Source organism: Rana temporaria, chromosome 3 (genome assembly GCF_905171775.1).
Source record: "Rana temporaria chromosome 3, aRanTem1.1, whole genome shotgun sequence".
NCBI lineage: Eukaryota > Metazoa > Chordata > Amphibia > Anura > Ranidae > Rana > Rana temporaria.
Genome location: NC_053491.1, coordinates 363,686,970 through 363,708,670, shown reverse-complemented (window position 1 = coordinate 363,708,670; position 21,701 = coordinate 363,686,970). Strand labels below are relative to the sequence as shown.

The 21,701-nt window shown below is 44.3% G+C and overlaps 1 protein-coding gene across 2 annotated transcripts in view; it reads right to left on the bottom strand.

Annotated features, from left to right (window-relative positions):
* Positions 1-444: 444 nt before the first annotated feature.
* Positions 445-21,701, bottom strand: part of MANSC1 (MANSC domain containing 1) — a 33,217-nt gene continuing 11,960 nt past the window's right edge. For both annotated transcript variants that reach the window (XM_040345374.1, XM_040345375.1), the window contains exons 2-5: positions 11,445-11,515; positions 7,444-7,739; positions 3,718-3,858; positions 445-2,420 (exon numbers count right to left, since the gene is read on the bottom strand). In XM_040345374.1, coding sequence (XP_040201308.1) covers positions 1,255-2,420; positions 3,718-3,858; positions 7,444-7,669 — 1,533 coding nt within the window. In that variant the 5' untranslated portion in view covers positions 7,670-7,739; positions 11,445-11,515 and the 3' untranslated portion in view covers positions 445-1,254. The remainder of the gene's footprint in view (positions 2,421-3,717; positions 3,859-7,443; positions 7,740-11,444; positions 11,516-21,701) is intronic.

Below are 21,701 nucleotides of genomic sequence, written 5' to 3'. Positions count from 1 at the left end.
CGCGATGGCATGCTCCCACTGCACGCTGCGAGAGTGTGCCCGCGGGTCGGGCAAACTCGATGTCCGCCGGCGACCCATGATCGCCTACTACAGGGGCAGAATGGAGATCTGCCTTTGTAAACAAGGCGGATCCCCATTCTAACAGGAAACCTGACAGAGATCTACTGTTCCCAGTAATCGGGAACAGTGATTTCTGTCATGTCCCTGCCAGTCCATTCCCCTACAGTTAGAACACACCCACGGAACACAGTTAACCCCTTGATCGCCCCCTACTGTTAACCCCTTCCCTGCCAGTGTAATTTTTACATTGATCAGTGCATTTTTATAGCTCTGATCAATATAATAATGTCACTGGTCCCCCAAAAAAGTGTGGGGTCAGATGTTGCAGTCCCACTAAATCGCAGATCGCCGCTATTACCAATAAAAAAAAAAAAAAAAGTCCCTAAATCTTTGTCATAGTAAAAGAAGCATTCCAGGTATGGATATTTTTACATAGTTGCTTTGATCCAGCATAAACCATGTGACTATGCATTTACCATATCAGTAAAATCCCCCTTGAAGCTGAAAATTGCTATAGTAGGCATCCACTAGCTTCCAGAGCCCACATCACACGGCTGTAATGTGAATAAAAGAGGTCACCCAAGCAGCACAGGCCTTATTCAGAGATTTTTAATGAATGCAATGCAGTCTCTGACGTGGAGAGTATGCCCTTACTGCTGCACCTCTCCGCTTTGTCCAAATCAGAAAAATCCTTAAGAAAATTCAAAGTCATCTCTGAATGGCACTGGTGCTGAGCAGGCAACTTCCTGTGTCCAGGTCCTCGGCACAAGACCCAGAAGCTAGTGCAGATCACTGTAGAAGCAGTGTCAACTACAGTGATTTCCAGCTTCTAGAGAGATCCCACATGTATCGCATATGGTATGTGCCTATAGGATATACAATGTAGCTATGTAAAAATATCCATACTTGGAATTCTTCTTAAGCTGCCCCAACTAAGGCTCATATGTCCTGACTGCTGTAGCAGTGCTAGTCATGGCACTACATAGGTTAGCTCTGGCCTTTAGCACCACTTCAGGCAGGCAATAAGAGCCTCTGTAAAAAGCAACGGTTATCATGACAGGTCCCCTTTTGGTGTCCATCATGGCTGCCTTATAAAAACTCTCAATTGTAGAAGTCAAGATGAAAACTGCACCATGCAGCTACTGTGTGTTTTCTATTCTGATTTCTGGTCAACTTATATTGGAACAGCACGCCTCAAGTGTCGACATACATTCCATTGATTAGATAGTCAAGTTTGGTGTACTGGTGGCGGCGCCGTGCCTCAGATACCTTGTGACTGACCAGTCCAATGACCAACACAAGGAACATTACCCCAAATACTAGAGCAGCCACCAAACCACTTTTGTCACCAACATGCGAAAGGGTATCAAGAGAGTCAAGATTTTGAGGGGTATCTTCAGCAGGAGGATCCTGTTCTGGTGAAGTCAGCTCTGAAACTGATCGATCAGCTTCCTGCACTTCCTTGCTAGTAAAAGGATGGTCACCATCTTTGAGGGTAGATTTGGCAGCATTTAAGAGCGAAGTCCGTGAAGGATTGTGTCGAGTTACCGCAAGGGCAGATTTGGCTTGATGGGCAACACTGGTGGCTGGAACCTGAGTCGTGATCATGAAGTGACCGGCCCGCATGTTTTTCACAGTTGCGTCTGTGCTGGAAGAACTGACACTATTGTGACCAAGAACCTTGGTGTCCTTTGTACCTGAACTTGGTGCTTTTTTGGCAACTTTACTTTCCTTTGATGGAATGGTGGAAGGGTTGAAGATGGGTTTTGTGTTTGGAACAGGACGGTGGGCAGCAGTGCTAATTTGGTGTAAAGTCCTAAAAGATGGAGCCAAGGTTCTGAGCTCTGGTGTCAGGTAATGGCCCTCAAGGCTCTCAGGTTTTTTCTTAATAACTTTGCTAAATTTTGTGTCCTTCGTATGAGAAGTAAATGTATTTGGCTCTTTGTTTCTGGATCTTGGCGTTGGTTTTACCACAGACTTCTCATCTGTAGGTGAGACAGAAAGTTCAACAGACTTGGAGTCTTTTGCTTCCTTATAGCTGGCTTCAATTTTCTCCAACCGTTTGTCTATGTTGTTGGCTAGATGAAGCAACTTGGAGGCGATACGGTCAGGGGTTTCAGCTTTGTCCTCCTTAGTCACGTGTTCAACCTCATCTGTCTTGCTCTGAGAATGAACATTAGATGGAGGGCTCTTGACCGAGTCATGTTCACTCAACTCTTCCTCAGATTCTGGCTCTGCAAAGTCATTTGCTTGGAAAGCAGGGCTCACCTTCTTACCAGGAGAGTTCTGCGCCTTGCCATTATCCTTAGAGATGTCCAGCAAATCCTCCTCCGTTTTGTCAGGGTTACCCTTTCCTTTCTCTGAAATGAAATAAATTAATTCACAACTGAGTCCACACAAATCATCAGAAAACAAAGAATTTCAGTAGCATCTGATTCAAATGTTCAAAGAAAAACCTGAAATGTTAGACAGCTACTAAATGACTGCTTACAGCGAAACTCCAGAAATGGTAAAACTCAAAAGAGCTGAAGAGATCATAGAAAGAAGAGTTTCTACATGCTACCTCGTGAAGAAAAACAGAATTGATTGTATTTTAGAGCTTAACCACTTAAGGACCGGACCAATATGCTGCTACATGACCCAAGGGGTTTTTACAATTCGGCACTGCGTCGCTTTAACAGACAATTGCGCGGTCGTGCAACGTGGCTCCCAAACAAAATTGGCGTCCTTTTTTCCCCACAAATAGAGATTTCGTTTGGTGGTATTTGATCACCTCTGCGGTTTTTATTTTTTGCGCTATAAACAAAAATAGAGCGACAATTTTGAAAAAAATGCTATATTTATTACTTTTTGCTATAATAAATATCCCCCAAAAACAGTTTAGGCCGATTACATATTCTTCTACCTATTTTTGGTATAAAAAAAAAAAAAAAAAAAAAAAAAAATCCCAATAAGCGTCTATCGATTGGTTTGTGCAAAATGTATAGCGTTTACAAAATAGGGGATAGTTTTATTGCATTTTTAATATTTTTTTTTTTTTTTACTACTAATGGCGGCGATCAGTGATTTTTTTTCGTGACTGCGACATTATGGCGGACACATCGGACAATTTTGACACATTTTTGGGACCATTGTCATTTTCACAGCAAAAAATGCATTGTTTATTGTGAAAATTACAATTGCAGTTTGGGAGTTAACCACAGGGGGCGCTGTAGGATTTAGTGTTCACCTAGTGTGTGTTTACAACTGTAGGGGGGTGTGGCTGTAGGACTGACGTCATCGATCGAGTCTCCCTATAAAAGGGATCACTCGATCGATGCAGCGCCATAGTGAAGCACGGGGAAGCCATGTTTACATACGGCTCTCCCCATTATTCAGCTCCGGGGAGCGATCGAGACAGAGCGGCTATAAACGAATAGCCGCGCCGTCGTCCCGGATCGCTCCCCGAGGGAATCCGACCGCCGCGTGTAGCAGGGGGGGGGGGGCCCCCGATCGGACCCCCGACCCACGTCTAGGCAGGGACGTACAGGTACGCCAATGTGCATGTACGTGCCATTCTGCCGACGTATATGTACATGCGACGGTCGGGAAGCGGTTAATAAACATAAAACAGAACAAGGAATTGGGATTGTACAGTAAAGCGTCTTCTCTACCAACCTGTCCAGAAGGAGTAACTGAAGACCCCTGGGGAGGGAGACATGGGACAGGATTCAGTCTCCGGGCACATGAACAGGTAACAATTTTGCACCAAGTTGCTGCTTCGGGTGTCATACACAGCAAGGTTGCAGGTTGCATCACCTAGAAAGAATAATCACATGTTCAGATTTCTTTACTGTAGCATCTGTACCTGTATGAAGATCTCCAATGAGGACTTTCTCCTGAAAATAATAGATACATGGCTACTTCTTAGTGACTGACCTGCAACAAGTATGCAGCCATTAAAGGGGTTGGAAAGGTTTGTTTTTTAATTTTCTAAATAGGTTCCTTTAAGCTCGTGCATTGTTGGTTCACTTACCTTTTCCTTCCATTTCCCTTCTAAATGTTTTTTTCTTTGTCTGAATTTCTCACTTCTTGTTCATCCTCAGTAAGCTGTTCTGGCTGACTAACCCCCAGCTAGAACGGCTCGGATGATTGGGGCAAGCTTACGGAGGAGAAACAGGAAGTGAGAAATTCAGACAAAGAAAACATTTTTTTAGAAGAGAAATCAAAAATCGAAGGAAAGGGTAAGTGAACCAACAATGCACTAGCTTAAAAGGAACCCATTTAGAAAATAAAAAAACAAACCTTTACAACCTCTCCAAAGGCAGAGCTGTAAATGACTAAAATGATTGAAGCCATTGGATAAGCATGACTGTCAGGCAGCTAACAGTTTAACAAGAAGATGAGCCATTGGAAGCCTATATATTCATTTAACCCTTTCGCTGCCAGAGACTTTTTCGCACACGTTAACGGATATCTAAAAGGTGTCACTTACCTCCTCTGTACAGCTAGTTTTGCACAGAGTGGGCCCAATCCTCGTTATCTGGGGTCCCTCAGTGGCACTCCTGCCGCCTCCTCTTCTCAAATGCCCCCAGAGAAGCACTCTTCCCCCAGGGCTCTAGTGTCCTGCTGTTGCGTCTTGACACAGACAGCAGGACTCGGCCCCGCCGTCATTGGGTTTGATTGACAGCAGCAGGAGCCAATGGCTGTGCTGCTATCAATCTATCCAATGAGGACTTGAGACGCAGGCTGGAGCTGGTGTGCTCGTTCCTGGAGCGGGAAAAACATGGTTCAGGCAGGTAAAACCGGGTGCACTGGGGGGCTGCTACATTAAGACTCCTTTCACACTGGGGTGGTTTTCAGGCGCTATTGTGCTAAAATTAGCGCCTGCAAACCAACCTAAAACAGGGGCTGCTGTTTCTCCAGTGTGAAAGCCTTTACACTGGAGTGGTGTGCACTGGCAGGACGAAAAAAAAAAAAAAGTCCTGCTAGCCGCATCTGTGGAGCGGTGAAGGAGCAGTGTGTATACAGCTCCTGCCCATTGAAATCAACGAGACAGTGCGGCTATACCGCCGGCAATGCGCCTCTGCGGGCGGTTTTAACCCTTTTAACCCTAGCGGACGAATAACGCCGCAAAATTAGCGGTAAAGCGCCGCTAAAATAGCACCTCTCACCCCAGTGTGAAAGGGGCCTAAAGAGGTTTTTCACCTGAATGCATAGAATGCATTCAGGTGAAAAACCTTGAGGGTTGTAAGGTGGAGGTGGATCTGTGAGCTGAGGGATTTAGTCCACTCTGCTCTATGTGTGCTTAGACCCAATTGTGATTTGATCCGATGTAATGTAAAGTGCAATGTAATAGAGAGTGAGAATAATTAATATATGTACATCCAAAGTACTAGTGCAGTAAATAAATTTCATACAAAAAGTCCAATAAAGTCAAATGTTTTGGTAAACAAAATGGTATCTGCTCTGTTTTGGTGATGTTACACTGAAGTCGGTGCAAACAGCTTCCAGTGGATCTGCACAAGTTTATTACGGCCCCATCTTATTGGACTTTTTATATGAAATGTATGTTCTATGCATATTATACAGTGCCTTGCGAAAGTATTCGGCCCCCTTGAACTTTGCGACCTTTTGCCACATTTCAGGCTTCAAACATAAAGATATAAAACTAATTTTTTTGAAGAATCAACAAGTGGGGCACAATCATGTATGAGCTGAAAGTTTAGAGGGACGGCCAGGTCTTCGTAGATTTGCAGTGGTCTGATACTCCTTCCATTTCAATAATCGCTTGCACAGTGCTCCTTGGGATGTTTAAAGCTTGGGAAATCTTTTTGTATCCAAATCCGGCTTTAAACTTCTCCACAACAGAATCTCGGACCTGCCTGGTGTGTTCCTTGTTCTTCATGATGCTCTCTGCGCTTTAAACGGACCTCTGAGACTATCACAGTGCAGGTGCATTTATACGGAGACTTGATTACACACAGGTGGATTCTATTTATCATCATTAGTCATTTAGGTCAACATTGGATCATTCAGAGATCCTCACTGAACTTCTGGAGAGAGTTTGCTGCACTTAAAGTAAAGGGGCTGAATAAATTTGCACGGCCAATTTTTCAGTTTTTTATTTGTTAAAAAAGTTTGAAATATCCAATAAATTTCATTCCCACTTGTTGATTCTTAAAAAAAAAAAAAAAAAAAATATTACAGTTTTATATCTTTATGTTTGAAGCCTGAAATGTGGCAAAAGGTCGCAAAGTTCAAGGGGTCCGAATACTTTCGCAAGGCACTGTATATTACACTAGCATATTGAAATGTGCATGTATTAATAATTCTTGATATCTATCACATTGCACTTTGTTGTGGTTCACACTTGGGGTCGGGGTGGTGGAAGGACGGAGCACACCAAAATGCACCTGAGAAATCCTCACTTCCTATTCTTCTATCTGTAACTCCACACAGTAATACAAGGCTTTCTCCCTGGTGTGGAGTGTCATGCTCGCCCCCTCCCTTGGACTACAGGAGAGTCAGGACACCCACTAACATACAGCTACTTTCTCTATCTTCAATGTAGAGAGCGTCCTGACTCTCCTGTAGTCCAAGGGAGGGGGGCGAGCATGACAGTCCACACCAGGGAGAAAGCCTTGCATTACTGTGTGGAGTTACAGACAAAAAGAACAGGAAGTTCTCAGAAGAAATAAGGACATTTAAAAGCAAAATGGAAGGATGAGGTAAGTGAAGGAGGACTGCACTAAGGTAAAGGAAGCCATTTAGGGAAAACCAAATTGTACCTTTACAACCCCTTTAACTTTATTGCCATCACCAAGGGTCTGATGGGCCATAGGATTGTGATAGCATAGTGGAAGTGACAGGTTCTCTTTAAGGAGACATTCTTTTGAAGATAATCAAGCAAATAACGTGCTTACTTTATTTCCCAGCCACAGAGGCTGTGGAATGACAGCGCTGAACCTGAAAGTGATCAGAGCCGATTGGTTCGGGTGTTGTCCTTCACATGGAAGATCAGTGAATGAATGTTCGCTGCTCTCCTGCCATGGTCTATTCTGACACCTGCCATGATGGTCATCCATGGCGGGGAAGGAGAAGTTGGGGCGTTTGGCATCTTACAATACATGTAAAGATGCAGCATGCAGGATTTACAAACAGAGGCACAAAACGCAGTGCGATGTAAAAAGTCTCATAGAATTTAAGAGGAAATCATTTTGATGCGCTTTTGTCCCACTAGAAAGGTGCATTCCAGCATGGCGAAAGCTCATCAATGGGAAAGGGGTTTAAAAAAAAATAACTTGTGTAGCCATAACATTTTCCAAAGTTCTAATGAAAGTGGAGTTTTGGTCAGCCCAAACCTGTGCCCGCAATATTACACCATGTTGTAGGCATACTCACCTACGCCGTTTAGCTTGGAGCAGCACGCAGACACACACTCCTCTGCATTTGCAGCGTTTATAGGATCAGTAAAGCGGGCACCATTAGTGACAGAATTTTCGACATCTATTGTCATGTTGGGTATATCCTGGGGTACACATGCTGAGGAGCCTGAGGCTGAGGCATCAACCAAGAGCAGAGTAGAGAACAGCAAATTGACGACGAGATGGGGTGTGAAGGCCAGCATGACGACCGGATCATGGGGGAAGATTCAAGGGAGAATCGGACCAAGCAGCATATCACAATGATCCAGGTATCTGGAAATCACAACATTTAAAGTTACAGAAGTAGGAATTTACAAGATTTAAATCAGCAAATCAATAAGCTTGTATCAACACTGAGTACCAATTTTAGCTGTTAACATCGTTTACTCGCTGGTCGGTCATAATTGCATGATATTTATTAGTCAAGAGAAGCAGGTGCGCCCTCTTCTGGCCAACTTTATATCAGGCAGTGCAGGGAGCCGCTATTGCTAAATCAACAGTGTCAGTTATAGAATAAGTTACATACAATACAGAATAAAATACAATACATTCTTTTTGGTGATGTCTACATTGTCTACAAGTCTAATTGAAGGTTCGTGGAAAGATTTTCTTAACACACATTTAATATCCTACATTGTAATCCCCAAATATTGTAGCAGTGGATACACATCTTGTCACATGCAGAAAAGATGGGTTTTAAATCTAAACCCCAGCATCATCCAGCTCTCTCCTCCCGAGCAGGACTGTCCCTGGCCCGCCCCTTTTTATTCAATGGATTAGTTTTTTTTATTTTACATACTCAGCATTATATGTGGGCATGCCCTAGAGCAGCCTGCATGCAAATACAAAAAGCAATAAAGTTATTAAGCGCTAAAACTGGCTAATAAAGTCATAAAAGTGGAGCTCCACCCTAAAGTGAAACTTCCGCTTATCGGATTCCCCCCCCCCCCTCTGGTGCCACAAGTGGCACCTTTTTGGGGGGGGGGGGGGGGACAGGATACCTACCAAAGACAGGTATCCTTTTCCACTTCCAGGAGTCTGGCCGCGATGTCACCGTGGGGCTCCTAACAGCTAATGGTAACATCAGCTGCGGTGCCGACATCGAGGGACTGCAGGACAGGTACGTTTCCATTTATTAAAAGCCAGCAGCTGCAGTACGTGTAGCTGCTGGCTTTTAATCCCCCCCCCCCCCAGAACACCCCTTTAAGCGCTAAAACTGGCCAATAAAGTCATTAAGCGCTAAAACTGCATGTACAGCCTGCCTAAAAACACCCACTCCTCCAGTCTAACATCCACCCTTCAATACAATTGTATAACTCCTTCCAAGAGCCAGCCCACTCCGTGCATAAAGGTTGAGGGCGCTGGAGACCAGTACTGATGCATGCTGTAATGTCTTCAGGAAGCTACAGCATGGCATCACCATGCCAGACCCTCCCACCAGCCATGATCTTCCTGCTTTGCGTAGAGGACAGGGACCCAGTGATTACATCAAAGTCTAAAATATGGTATTTAACGAATGGTTTTATCTTAAAGTAGTGTTCTGCCAAAAAAAAAAAAAACAAACACATTAAAAGCCAGCCGCTACACATACTGCAGCTGCTGGCTTTTAATAAATGGACACTTACCTGTCCTGGAGTCCAGCAATTTCGGCACCGCAGCTGATGTTTCCATCAGCTGTCGGGTGCTCCACCGCCGTTGCGGGTATGGGAACCCAGCAGTGTAGCCTTTCGGCTTCACGCCGGGAACCCTACTGCGCATGCGCGAGGCCCTGCTCCTCTCTCCTATTGGCCCGGGGGAGGAGGAGGGAGCCCTGCAGTGACGTCGCAGCTCCACGGCAGGGACTCCCACAAGTGGGAAAGGATGCCTGTCAAATTGTGGCACCAGAGGGGGGAATAAGATGAGCGGAAGTTCCACTTTTGGGTGGTGGAACTCCACTTTAAGATGTAATATTTCATTAGGTTTCATTTAAACTGTCAGTATGTTGATGGGGGGGGGGGGGGAATAGAGGAAACCAATTTTTCCAATTTACAAGACCTCATATCAGCCCCAGTTCCTGCAGCTTCAAATCAGCCCCAGTTCCTGCAGCTTCAAATCAGCCCCAGTTCCTGCAGCTTCAAATCAGCCCCAGTTCCTGCAGCTTCAAATCAGCCCCAGTTCCTGCAGCTTCAAATCAGCCCCAGTTCCTGCACCTTCAAATCAGCCCCAGTTCCTGCACCTTCAAATCAGCCCCAGTTCCTGCACCTTCAAATCAGCCCCAGTTCCTGCACCTTCAAGCTTCAGATCAGCCCCAGTTCCTGCACCTTCAAGCTTCAGATCAGCCCCAGTTCCTGCACCTTCAAGCTTCAGATCAGCCCCAGTTCCTGCACCTTCAAGCTTCAGATCAGCCCCAGTTCCTGCACCTTCAAGCTTCAGATCAGCCCCAGTTCCTGCACCTTCAAGCTTCAGATCAGCCCCAGTTCCTGCACCTTCAAGCTTCAGATCAGCCCCAGTTCCTGCACCTTCAAGCTTCAGATCAGCCCCAGTTCCTGCACCTTCAAGCTTCAGATCAGCCCCAGTTCCTGCACCTTCAAGCTTCAGATCAGCCCCAGTTCCTGCACCTTCAAGCTTCAGATCAGCCCCAGTTCCTGCACCTTCAAGCTTCAGATCAGCCCCAGTTCCTGCACCTTCAAGCTTCAGATCAGCCCCAGTTCCTGCACCTTCAAGCTTCAGATCAGCCCCAGTTCCTGCACCCACAGACCAGACCCAAATCCTGCACCCACAGACCTCAGATCAGTCCCAATTCCTGCACCTTCAGTCTCAGGCTTAAACCCAGTTCCTGCACATTCAAACCGCATATCAATTCTTATTCCTGCACCACCATAAACACAAGAGTTCCACATTCATACCTGCTGTAGCTGGCAATTCCACTATAAAAAAGGTGAAGAAAATAGGCAGTTGGGTTTCTGCAGCCGCAGGAGTCTATGGTGGTACTAAGAGGGCTTTTAGCTAAATATCAGTGATCTTAGGCAGGCCTCTCTGAAACATTATGAAGGTGGATAGGCGCAGGCCAGGCTTTGCAACCGATAACCTAGCGAGCTGTCAATTACAGCCTATGGCAGTGAAGCTGTATTTGAAGGGTACAGGGGCCCATAGGAAGATCCTCTAGTGGGCCAGTATGGGTCCATGCATAGGCCACGTGGTCTTCCAGGTGCTACTGAAAATGACAATGTGTGCTTGCCCTGACACACGTGCCCTAGGTTACCTATCCCTGGTCTAACATTAACTGAATGACATTGATTTATTTAGGAAAATCCCATTTCCAATATTTAACGATGCTTTGTTGCATCAAATCTCCTTTCTGAAAGGGCAAGTGAGTGACAGGGGATCAATAAGATGATTAGTATTAGTGGGTGGGGGGGTTCACTTTGAATGGGTCCCTAAAAAAGGCTGATAGCACAGAACCACAGGCTGTTGCATAAACATTTGCTGGGTGATTTTCCCGCTTGCTGATCCCTGTTCATTAACCCAGGTATCGTCTGCTATAGAGCCGTGTGTGTCTGGACTATACAATGAATCACCAACTACTTTGACTTTATTTTCAGAATCAGTGATAAAGAAGGAAGGCAAATATTTGCTGCTATTGTGTATCGGCAGATAGTCATCAGGCCCTGCAATCAGCTTCCCTGGAAGAAGTATGATAAGGAAAACTACCCTCATTACCCATGGAAAAAGACAGTGCAGCGCTGCACTGTCTTTTTCCATACGTTTTTTTTTTTTTGTTTTTGTATCTAAACATTTGTGTACAGCTGCAGGACGTCCCTCCCGGGACCCACCCTTAATTGCTTTATTATTGCTTTCACCTAGCGCAGATTCCCCTATCCCATTTCCCTTCCTTATACCTACCCTCATTACCCTCCAATGCCAGGCAGAGGGCGACAAAGTCACGAAGCAGCTGGCACCTGCATCCATTTGTTTGAAGCACAGCCGTGTAGTACTTACCTTAGTGACCATTCACCTCCTTTGCCACCCGAGTTCATAATACAAGATGAATCACTTTGACTCAGCAAAACCTAGAAACCAAAAACAGGAAAAACAGACAGTTACACCATTTCCTGTTACAAGAGCTAAAAGAACAAAATACTGATTGCTGCACAGAAAGAAATTTCTGAGTTTAGTGTGCTGGTTGTTGTACACAGCAGTGGCAATCACTGTGTCAGGTCACATGATACCCCTAGATTGGTTTGCATATCGCAGTGCGAACTGTCAATTCGGACAGAAATCAGATCGCGGAAGGAAGGAAGAGTATGGTCCGAACGTGATGCAAATTCAGCCATACTTCGCATCGCATTTGATTTGCACAGAAGTGTGAATCGCATGCAATGTCTGACATCGCACCAACGTGAACCCAGCCTTGGTGATGTGGCCTGTTCCTGTAAACCCAGAGGAGGACTGCTGCCAACTAAAAACATCTTCCTGACTATACATAAATTATTATAGATGCTTTGTTTCCTGATAGACTATGTCAGCAATCCTTAGAAGAACTGCAGTCTGCTCACATAATTTGTAATAAAAACATCTTTGCCATTCTATAGCTTCCCTCCAACCACTTTGTATATTATTGTATACTAGCTGAATACCCGGCGTTGCCCAGTCTTCCTATCTTAACCTTTTGGGGAGGAAAATCATAGTAATATAAATATACCCATCTTTTATATAAGGGTGTAGGTAAGGGTTAATTTAACTGTCATATATTTTTATTTGGCATATAAGTAATATGTGTACCAGGTATTATTGAAATATCTCCAGGCGTACAGAAGTTATGTGGGAACATACATTTCCCATTGATTTGCATGGGACTTTAAACAAAAACCCCGACCCTCACAAATGGGGGTAGTTAGGGATAAATTAACTATCCTATAGTTTAAGTGGACATATAAGTAACATGTGACCAAGTGTTATCAAAATGTCTACAGCCGTTTGGAAGTTATGAAGTAACATGTATTTCCCATAGAGTTGAATGGGACTTTAAAGGAAAACCCCGACCATGGCAAATGGGGGTGGGTAAGGGTTAAACCACCTATCCTATGTTTGTTGCTGACATATAAGTAACATGTGTGCCAAGTTTCATGTTAATATCTTTAGCCGTTTGGACGTGATGCTGGAACATACATACACACGTTGAGAGATATATATATATATATATATATATATATATATATATATATATATATATATATATATATATATATATATATATATATATATTAGATGCTAGCAATACATGTACTGACAAGATAACAGAGGAGAGTTCAGGGGCAGCTGAAAAACGCCCAACTGCTCCTAAGGCTGCATTCACACCTTGGCGTACCTAATCGCAGCGTTTTGTACCGCAATTTGCGGCGACAAAAAACGCAGCGATTGTGAATGCAGCTTACCCCCAGGTCCACATCTCCTATGCCGAACGCCGCCTGAAAAAAAAGGTACGGGACTTGTTTTCAGGCGGCAGGCGTTCGGCGTGGAGATGTGAACCATCTCCATAGAGGGCAATGTAAAATCATCCCTCCAGCGTCTTAGGGGCTGCTGCGGCGTCGCGCTTCAGGCGTATATACGCCTAGGTGTGAACAGAGCCTAAACGTCCGTTTACCAGCAGTGTACATGAGGCCTACATCTCACATGAATGCAACACAAGTAAAGGTAAATGAATGCGGTCACAAGAAAAAGGGCAAAACACAATAATAAAAAATAAATAAAAAAAAACCCACATCTATGAAAGTCAACCCCAAACTACCCCTTTCCTTCAGTTAAATGTTTTTTTTGCCACCAAAAGAAAACCAGATTGAACTGGAAACGAAGACTATTGACATTCAAATTTTTTCAGTATTTTGCTGATTTTCTTTGTGCCGATAGCAAACATCCGCCCAGGTCACTCCTCAGAATGAAAAGGGATTATTTGTCTATAAACGCCGTGACTCACAGAGTTCCCTGAGCCCTTTGAGATGAAAACACGCTTTTGCAAATGAAAGAATCGTCACATAGGCAGGAGGGTGGGGGTTGCGTTGCTGCGGACGGTCACTACCAACAAAAAACATGGAACTTGATGCTGTGTGATTTGGAGCATTCAGTAAACTGAAATAAAAATTTAAAGTACAGTAAAACCTTGGTTTGCAAGCATAATTCGTTCTAGAAACATGCTTGTAATCCAAAGCAGTTACGCTGGCGTATATTGATACGCCGCGTAACTTCTAGGTTGCTCCGGCGTATCTTTGTTTTGTAGCCACAAAACAAGATACGCCTGAAGCTGGGCTAGATCCGACTGACGTACGTCTAATACGCTGTCGGATCTAAGGTGCATATTTACGCTGGCCGCTAGGTGGCACTTCCGTTGATTTCCGCGTCGAGTATGCAAATTGGCTAGATACGCCAATCCAAAAATGTACGTCCGGCGCATTTTTTTTATGTCATTAACGTAAGGCTTTTTTCGGCGTAACGTTACCCCTGCTCTATGAGGCGTACGCAATGTTATGTATGGACGTCGGGCCAGCGTCGAATTTTCCGTTGTGTACGTCGTTTGCGTAAAACGTTCGTGAATAGGGCTTTGCGTAAATTACGTTCACGTCGTCTAGGCATTGAGCGGGCGTAATTTAATTTGAAAATTTAACGTGATACTGAGCATGCGTGCGCATGCGCCGTATGAAAAAAGCGTCATTTACATGGGGTCAAGCTTATTTTACATAAAACACTCCCCCCTGTTCATCATTTGAATTCCGCGCCCTTACGCTGGGAGATTTACGCTACGCTGCCGTAACTTTAGAGGCAAGTGCTTTGTGAATACAGCACTTGCCTCTCAAAGTAGCGGCGGCGTAGCGCAACTACGATACGCTACACCTGCCTAAAATTACAACACGATACGTGGATCTGGCCCTTCCAGTTTATGTGCACTCCAGCAAATCGTGAACACCATTTCTCAGGCAGGTTACCTGATGGTGACAACAGTGGGCCATACCTGTGTAATGTGTGTTGAAACTTGTAGTCTATATTAGAAGCCCAAATGAAAATTTTAGAAAAAAAAAAAAATAAAAAAAAATATGATATTGATATGCGCAAAAGTTTTAGCGTCTACAAATTATGGGATATATTTTGACTAGAAATTGCGGCAATCAGGGACTTATAGCGAGACTGCACTATTGCGGCGGACAAGTCTGACACCTGACACTTTTTGGGGACCAGGGACACTAATACAGTGATCAGTGCTGTCACTCTACTAAGGACACTGGTAGGGAAGGGGCCAACGTCAGGGGCGATCAAAGTGTTAAATGTGTTTCTAACTATGTGGGAGGTGCTTTTATTGTGGGAAGGCAGAGATGCATATTTCTGATTAGCAGAAACACAAGATCACTGCCTTCCCTTGTCACAGAACGCTGATCGGCCTTGTTTACTTGCCTCGAACGATCGGCGGGTCCTGGTGGACATTGAGTCCACCAGACCCGTTGATTGGACACAGCGTGGGAGGAGATCGCCGGCGGTGCGTGCCCAAGTACGTGATTCTACACAGAGCGGCCGCCCTGCCACAGTAAGTGTACGTGGACCTGTCCGATTGGTTGCCTGTTGCCCGTTTACCATCCCCTTATCTTTCAATAGTTTTTATTAATTTTCTTCACAAACAGAAAGAAATACATACCAGCGTAACTTACTATAAGTAACGATTTGACAATCTGTTTAACATCACGAAGTGCCAATGCCTATTGGGGTTTCCACCTCCCATATCATACAATTGGCAAATTAGACGCTATTAAACAACACTTCAGATATGTAAAAGGGAGGTAGTAAAAGCAAAAACAAACAAAAAACAAAAAAAGGGGGGGGGGGATTTATTCCCCTTGGGGAATGACAAGAAAGGAGACAATGGGGTAAGAAAGAAGGGGGGGGAGGGGGAGAGTTGAGGCTCCGTGCTCCTTAAAAATAATCCACAAGATAAACCTAAGAGCCACTCGACCCAGGATCACCAGTTAAGTAACCGATCCATGGATCCCAAACTTTATGGAACTGTTCCATCTTGTCCTGCGTGATTGCCGTTAGCCGCTCATTCAACATAAGCCAGGACAATTTATGTTTAAGTTGATCAAATGGCAAGACTTCCAGTTTCTCGCTATGGTTATTTTCGCTGAAGTGAATATAAATGCCACCAGCCTCCTCTGGGATCCTGAAGCATCAGGTATCTTACCCCCCAGGAGCGCATGTTTACCATCCCCTTAGCTAGTTTGTTTGGCCCTAACTATTTTCCACACTAAAGCAGGCCATAGACGAGTCGAAAACCAAATGTTTTGTTGATCAAAAAAAGGTGAAATTTTGCTTACTATTGTGCCATCGAAAATCAAGCATGTTGAATTGGCACTTTCTATTGCGACACCAAAATAGTGTCTCGCAACTGGCACACTAATGATACGAAAAAAAAGAACTGACAACCTTTGTTAGTTTTTTGACTTATCTATGGCCTGCTTAAAGGGTTTGTAGAGGAAATTTTTTTTTTTTTTAGCTTAATAGCTTCCTTTACCTTAATGCAGTGCTGTTATCATGTACTCATTGTTGGTTTTTGCTCTCAAGTTGCTGCAATTCTTCTCTGATCTCCATACTTCCTGGTTGTCTGTTTCCTGATGACCACAGTACTGGGAGCTTTCTCTCTGTGGTCACTAATCAAGGAGGTGTGATTACTGTGTGTTTAAAACCCCTCAGCACCAATCAGTTTAGTTTTCCAAACCATCACTGCCCTGTATTGGCTCTGTACATCACAGAAGCAGGAAACATGCAAAAACGAAAACTAGAAACTGCAGGTACATTATATGATTGATTTTTATCTTTTTTTAAAAGGAATCAGTTAACTATTATGTCTCTATACCCTGCAAACAGTCATTTCTGCTGCCGTTCTCAGTAGCTAGGTGCACCCGTCAGCCCCGTTCACTATGACAGGTTGCCGAGGGCCACACCTTTTCTTGGCTTCCTGCACACTACTCACAAGCGCACACTGCTCTCTCCTCATCAGCATATGAAGCATTGGCTGTTTCTCACTTCTCCTGTCTGAGCTCTGCTTGTACAGAGATTGCAAGAGGCCGATACCAAGTCAAATTCAGGGACTTGGAATGCTTGCGAGATTAAAAATAAAAAAAATATATATGTGCTAATAATTAATAACAAAAGTGCTGAATTAAAAGGTTTGTCTCTTATATGTTTATATTTCATTAAGATACACCTGTACTGAGATAAACATATGGTCATTTCTGACCTCTTTCTAAATATATGTTAGTTTGCTGGTTTTCTCTGCCTGCAGTGCTTTGAGTCCTCAACTTGAAACATGCATGCAACATTCAAAGTCAGAGAAAGGTTCCAGCAGAATGAGGCAAAAAGTATCAAAGCCATAGGATCACATGGAAGCCAAGCAACAAGCATTTTCTCATAGGAGAGGTCAGCATGTTCCTTCAGCACTGAAATCCTATGCATCAGCTCTTCTCAGGCAGGAAGCTGCAGACCTGTCAATACATAACAATGGCTTAGCGCCTGAGACCCCCAAACGGAGTGGAAGGAAGGAAAGCCGGGCCAATGAAGATAACAAGAGTGAGATTTCATGAGAAGAATTTTTTTTTTTTTTTTTTATAACAAACAGACATTTCTTGGAAACAATAGCAGACTTGATCTAAAGTAAGTCGGTTTCCCTTTGTAAGAGAATGAATGATATTACACAAGAGAAAAAGAAAGAGAAAAAGAAAGAAAGAGAAAGAAAGAAAGAAAAAGAAAGAAGGAAAGAAAGAAAGAGAGAGAGAGAGAGAGAGAGAAAGAAAGAAAGAAAGAAAGAAAGAAAGAAAGAAAGAAAGAGAGAAAGAGACTATCTCTCTATAAGTACAGAAACTTTTTGAAGAACAATATATTATATAGATGACTCTCTACTTTAGGTAGGTTACCTCCCTTCTGCTTCTGGAGGATTCTGGCTGGAAGGAGGGGGGAAGAGAGGTGGAGCTGTCTGGGGTGTTTTAAAGAGCCCTGACCAATCCCCAACCTGGAAAGGCATGGGGCAGTCCTCCTTAAATACCTGGAGTCAGCCCAGCTGGGGAGGAGTTATTGGTTGAAAGAAGCTGGGGATGGAACCCTATGTTGTCTGGGCCTTTGAGGCATTCCCCAATCTGGGGGTTGGGGCGGGCGGGGTGACTTTGGGCCTGAGGGATTCGGGTGCATGTCGGAGCCTTGCTGAGAAACAAATAAGGATCTGGACAGGAGGCACAGAGAGGAACTGAGAAGGACAAGGGAAGCTAGTGTTACCAGGCAAATCTCCAGGGGGGATCCAGGAGGGCTGGTGAGTGAACGGTAGTTGGGAGAGTTGGGGAAACATCCCGGAGCAGACTAGGAGGGTGCAGTCTGAGATGGATGTAGAGCCAGCGGGAGAGACTGATGTCATGGGCAGTGGAGTTGGGCAGCTGCAGCCAGGAGGGTTGGCAGTGCCTGAAGAGAACTGACTGGGAGCAATAGTCCAACAAGGTCAGCTAGCACTAAAGACTTTCCTACTCTTGTCGCTACACTAAAGGGACCGCGGTCCTTGCCTGAAAATGGCAGTTGGCAAGGCCTGGCTGGAACCAGGGTCAGGCCTAACCATGTGCTAGCTGTACCAGGAACCAAGTATTGTACAGGACAGTGAGAGAGGAACATTCTACAAAGAAGCATTGTGCTGGAGAAGACCGGAACTCTAGAAGTGCAAATAGAGGCTTCATCTGATGATTTTTTTTATTCTACTATTGACTTTGGGCATCACATAATTTCCCTTACTCTATCCAAGTTCAAAATCTCTCATTAAAAATGCAAAACAAACATAATGACTGTTCATTGTCTCAAGAGTGACTGGGAAGTGAATTCCGGGCTGGGCAGGGTGACAGGTGGACCACAATATCAGGACAGACAGAGAACACACACACACACACACACACATATATTTTTTTATATTAAACACACACACACACGTTACACAAGAGTGCTATATTTCAAACATTTCTTTATTTTCATGATTATAGCTTACAGCTAGTGAAAACTCACAATTCAGTATCTCAGAAAATTTGATTACAGAAGACCAAAAAAAAATATACATGGTCGAGGCGACTTTTGCATGAATTACTGCATCGATGTGGCGTGGCATGGAGGCGATCAGCCTGTGGCACTGCTGAGATGTTATGGAAGCCCAAGTTCCTTTGATAGTGACTCTCAGCTCATCTGCATTGTTGTTCTTGTGTTTCTCATCTTCCTCTTGACAATACCCGTTTAGGTCAGGGAAGTTTGCTGCCCAATCAAGCACAGCGATACCATGATCATTAAACCAGGCGTTGGTACTTTTGGCAGTGTGGGCAGGTGCCAAGTCCTGCTGGAAAATGAAATCAGCATCTCCATAAAGCTGGTCAGCAGAGGGAAGAATGAAGCGCCCTAGAATCTCCTGGTATAGGGCTGCACCGACTTTGGACTTGATAAAACACAGTGGACCAACACCAGCAGATGACATGGCTCCCCAAATCATCACTGACTGCGGAAACTTCACACTGGACCTCATGCAAATTGGATTCTGTGCCTCTCCACTCTTCCTCTAGACTCTGGGACCTCCATTTCCAAATGAAATGCAAAATGTACATTTTCTTATTAGTCCAGGTAAGATGCTTCTGACATTGTCTTTGGTTCAGGAGCGGCTTGACAAGGAATGGGAAAGTTGTAGCCCATGTCCTTGATTCATCTGTGTGTGGTGGCACCTGAAGCACTGACACCAGCCGTAGTCCACTCCTTGTGAATCTCCTCCAAATTCTTGAATGGCCTTTGCTTCACAATCCTCTCAAGGTTGCGATTATCCCTGTTACTTGTGCATCTTTTTATACCACACGTTTTTCTTCCACTCAACTTTCCATTAATATGCTTGGATACAGCACTCTGAATAGCCAGCTTCTTTAGCTATGACCTTTTGTGACTTACCCTCCTTGTGGAGGGTATCAACGATTGTCTTCTGGACAACTGTCAAGTCAGCAGTCTTCACCGTGATTGTGTAACCTACTGAACCAGGTAGAGACCATTTAAAGGCGCAGGAAACCTTTTACAGGTGTTTTGAAGCTTGTGACACCATGAGTCTACAATATTGAACTTTTTCACAATATTCAAATTTTCGGAGATACTGAATTCTAGGTTTTCACTAGCTGTAAGCCATAATCATCAAAATTAAAAGAAAGAAATTAGTAAAATATTACGCTGTGTGTAATGAATCTATATAATATAGGAGTTTCACTTTTTGAATTAAATTATTGAAATAAAATGTACTGTTTGATGATATTCAATTATTTTTAGATGCACCTGTGTGTATGAGATATAGATATAGACCAGGGGCTGTCCATAGATAGAACCAGGCAGGCCTGGACATACACACCATGGCCCAGATTCTCAAAGGAGATACAACGGTGTATCTCCAGATACGCCGTCGTTTCTCCAGATACGCCGTCGTATCTGAGTCTGAGCCGTCGTATCCATGCGCTTGATTCTTAGAATCAATTACGCATTGATTTGTATTAGATCCGACTGGCGCAAGTCTCTTACGCCGTCGGATCTTAACTGCATATTTACGCTGGCCGCTAGGGGTGTGTACGCGGATTTACGCCTAGAAATATGCAAATCAGCTAGATACGCAAATTCACGAACGTACCCCCCGGCCGACGCAGTACAGATACGCCGTTTACGTTAGGCTTTTCCCGGCGTAAAGTTACCTCTGCTATATGAGGCGTACATGCGGCGTACCAATGTAAGTATGAGGCGTACATGCGGCGTACCACAAAGTATGGACGTCGTTCCCGCATCGAATTTTGAAAATTTTATGTTGTTTGCGCAAGTCGTCCGTGAATGGGGCTGGACGTAATTTACGTTCATGTCGAAACCAATACGTACTTTGGAGCAATGCACACTGGGATATGTCCACGGACGACGCATGTGCCGTTCGTAAAAAAGCGTCATTTACGTGGGGTCACATAACATTTACATAACATATGCCCACATCTTCCACATTTGAATTAGGCGGGCTTATGCCGGCCTATTTACGCTACGCTGCCGCAACTTACGGAGCAAGTGCTTTGAGAATACTGCACTTGCCCGTCTAAGTTGCGGAGGCGTAACGTAAATAGGATATGTTACGCCCGCTCAAAGATACGGCGCTGTACGTGAATCCGGGCCTTGAGTATCCATGCACACTACAGCAAACCTCCACCAGAGGGTGCACTGACAACTGAAGAATACTCTACATTTGTCTCCAATCAGTCACCATTTTTACACAGGCTCTGTCCCTGTCTGCATCTTTACACAGTTGCAAACCACCAATTCATATATTAGGCATAAAGGGGGCATTTATTAATAATTCATCAGGGCACTGCCAATGTTAAAAGGGAGCACTGACAGAAAATCATGCAGCAGATTTTCTTTCATGTTGTCATTATGGGGTAGGGTTTGTAGAATTTTGAGGAAAATAATTAATTTAATCCATTTTGGTCTAATGCCACATAGACACGATCGGAATGGTCGATGGAAAAAGTCTGCTGCAGTTTGATTGAACTGCAGCAGACAATTTACCAATTCCGTTGTGCAGCCTCCTTTTCTTTGGATACTGTTGCTTCATGAGGCTGGGTTCACACTATGTTTGCATGCGGCTCACAGCAGGGGTCCGGTGCATCCTGGTTCACCATTTCAGTCCAAATTTTTGCCTAAATTCCTACCAAAAGAAGCAACAGAAGCACAGAGCTCCTGTGCAAATTTGCACTGGAGCTGCATCAGAGATATGTGAACCGGCTCCATAGAGAGCCAGTCACAATCTTCTGCTATTGCGAATTGGATGCTGACAAACCGCATCCAATTCGCAATAATGTGAACCTAGCCCAACAGTGATTGAAGCCTGATTGATTCTGTGCATTCACTGGACACATATCACTTTCGCAGCACAGCTCACCCCTATTCTGTGGCAAAAAAATAAGTGACCCCGGATGCAATCAGCTGATGTTTCCAGTGAAGGACTCTTAGGCCCCTTTCACACTGAGGCATATTTCAGGCGTTTTAGCGCTAAAAATAGTGCATAAATAACGCCTGAAATACTCCTGCCCCAGCATTTTCAATGTGAAAGTCTTTCACACTGAGGCAATGCGCTGGTGGGAGAAAAAAAAATCTCCTGCAAGCAGCATCTTTGGAGCGGTGAGAGGAGGGGTGTGTATCCCAATG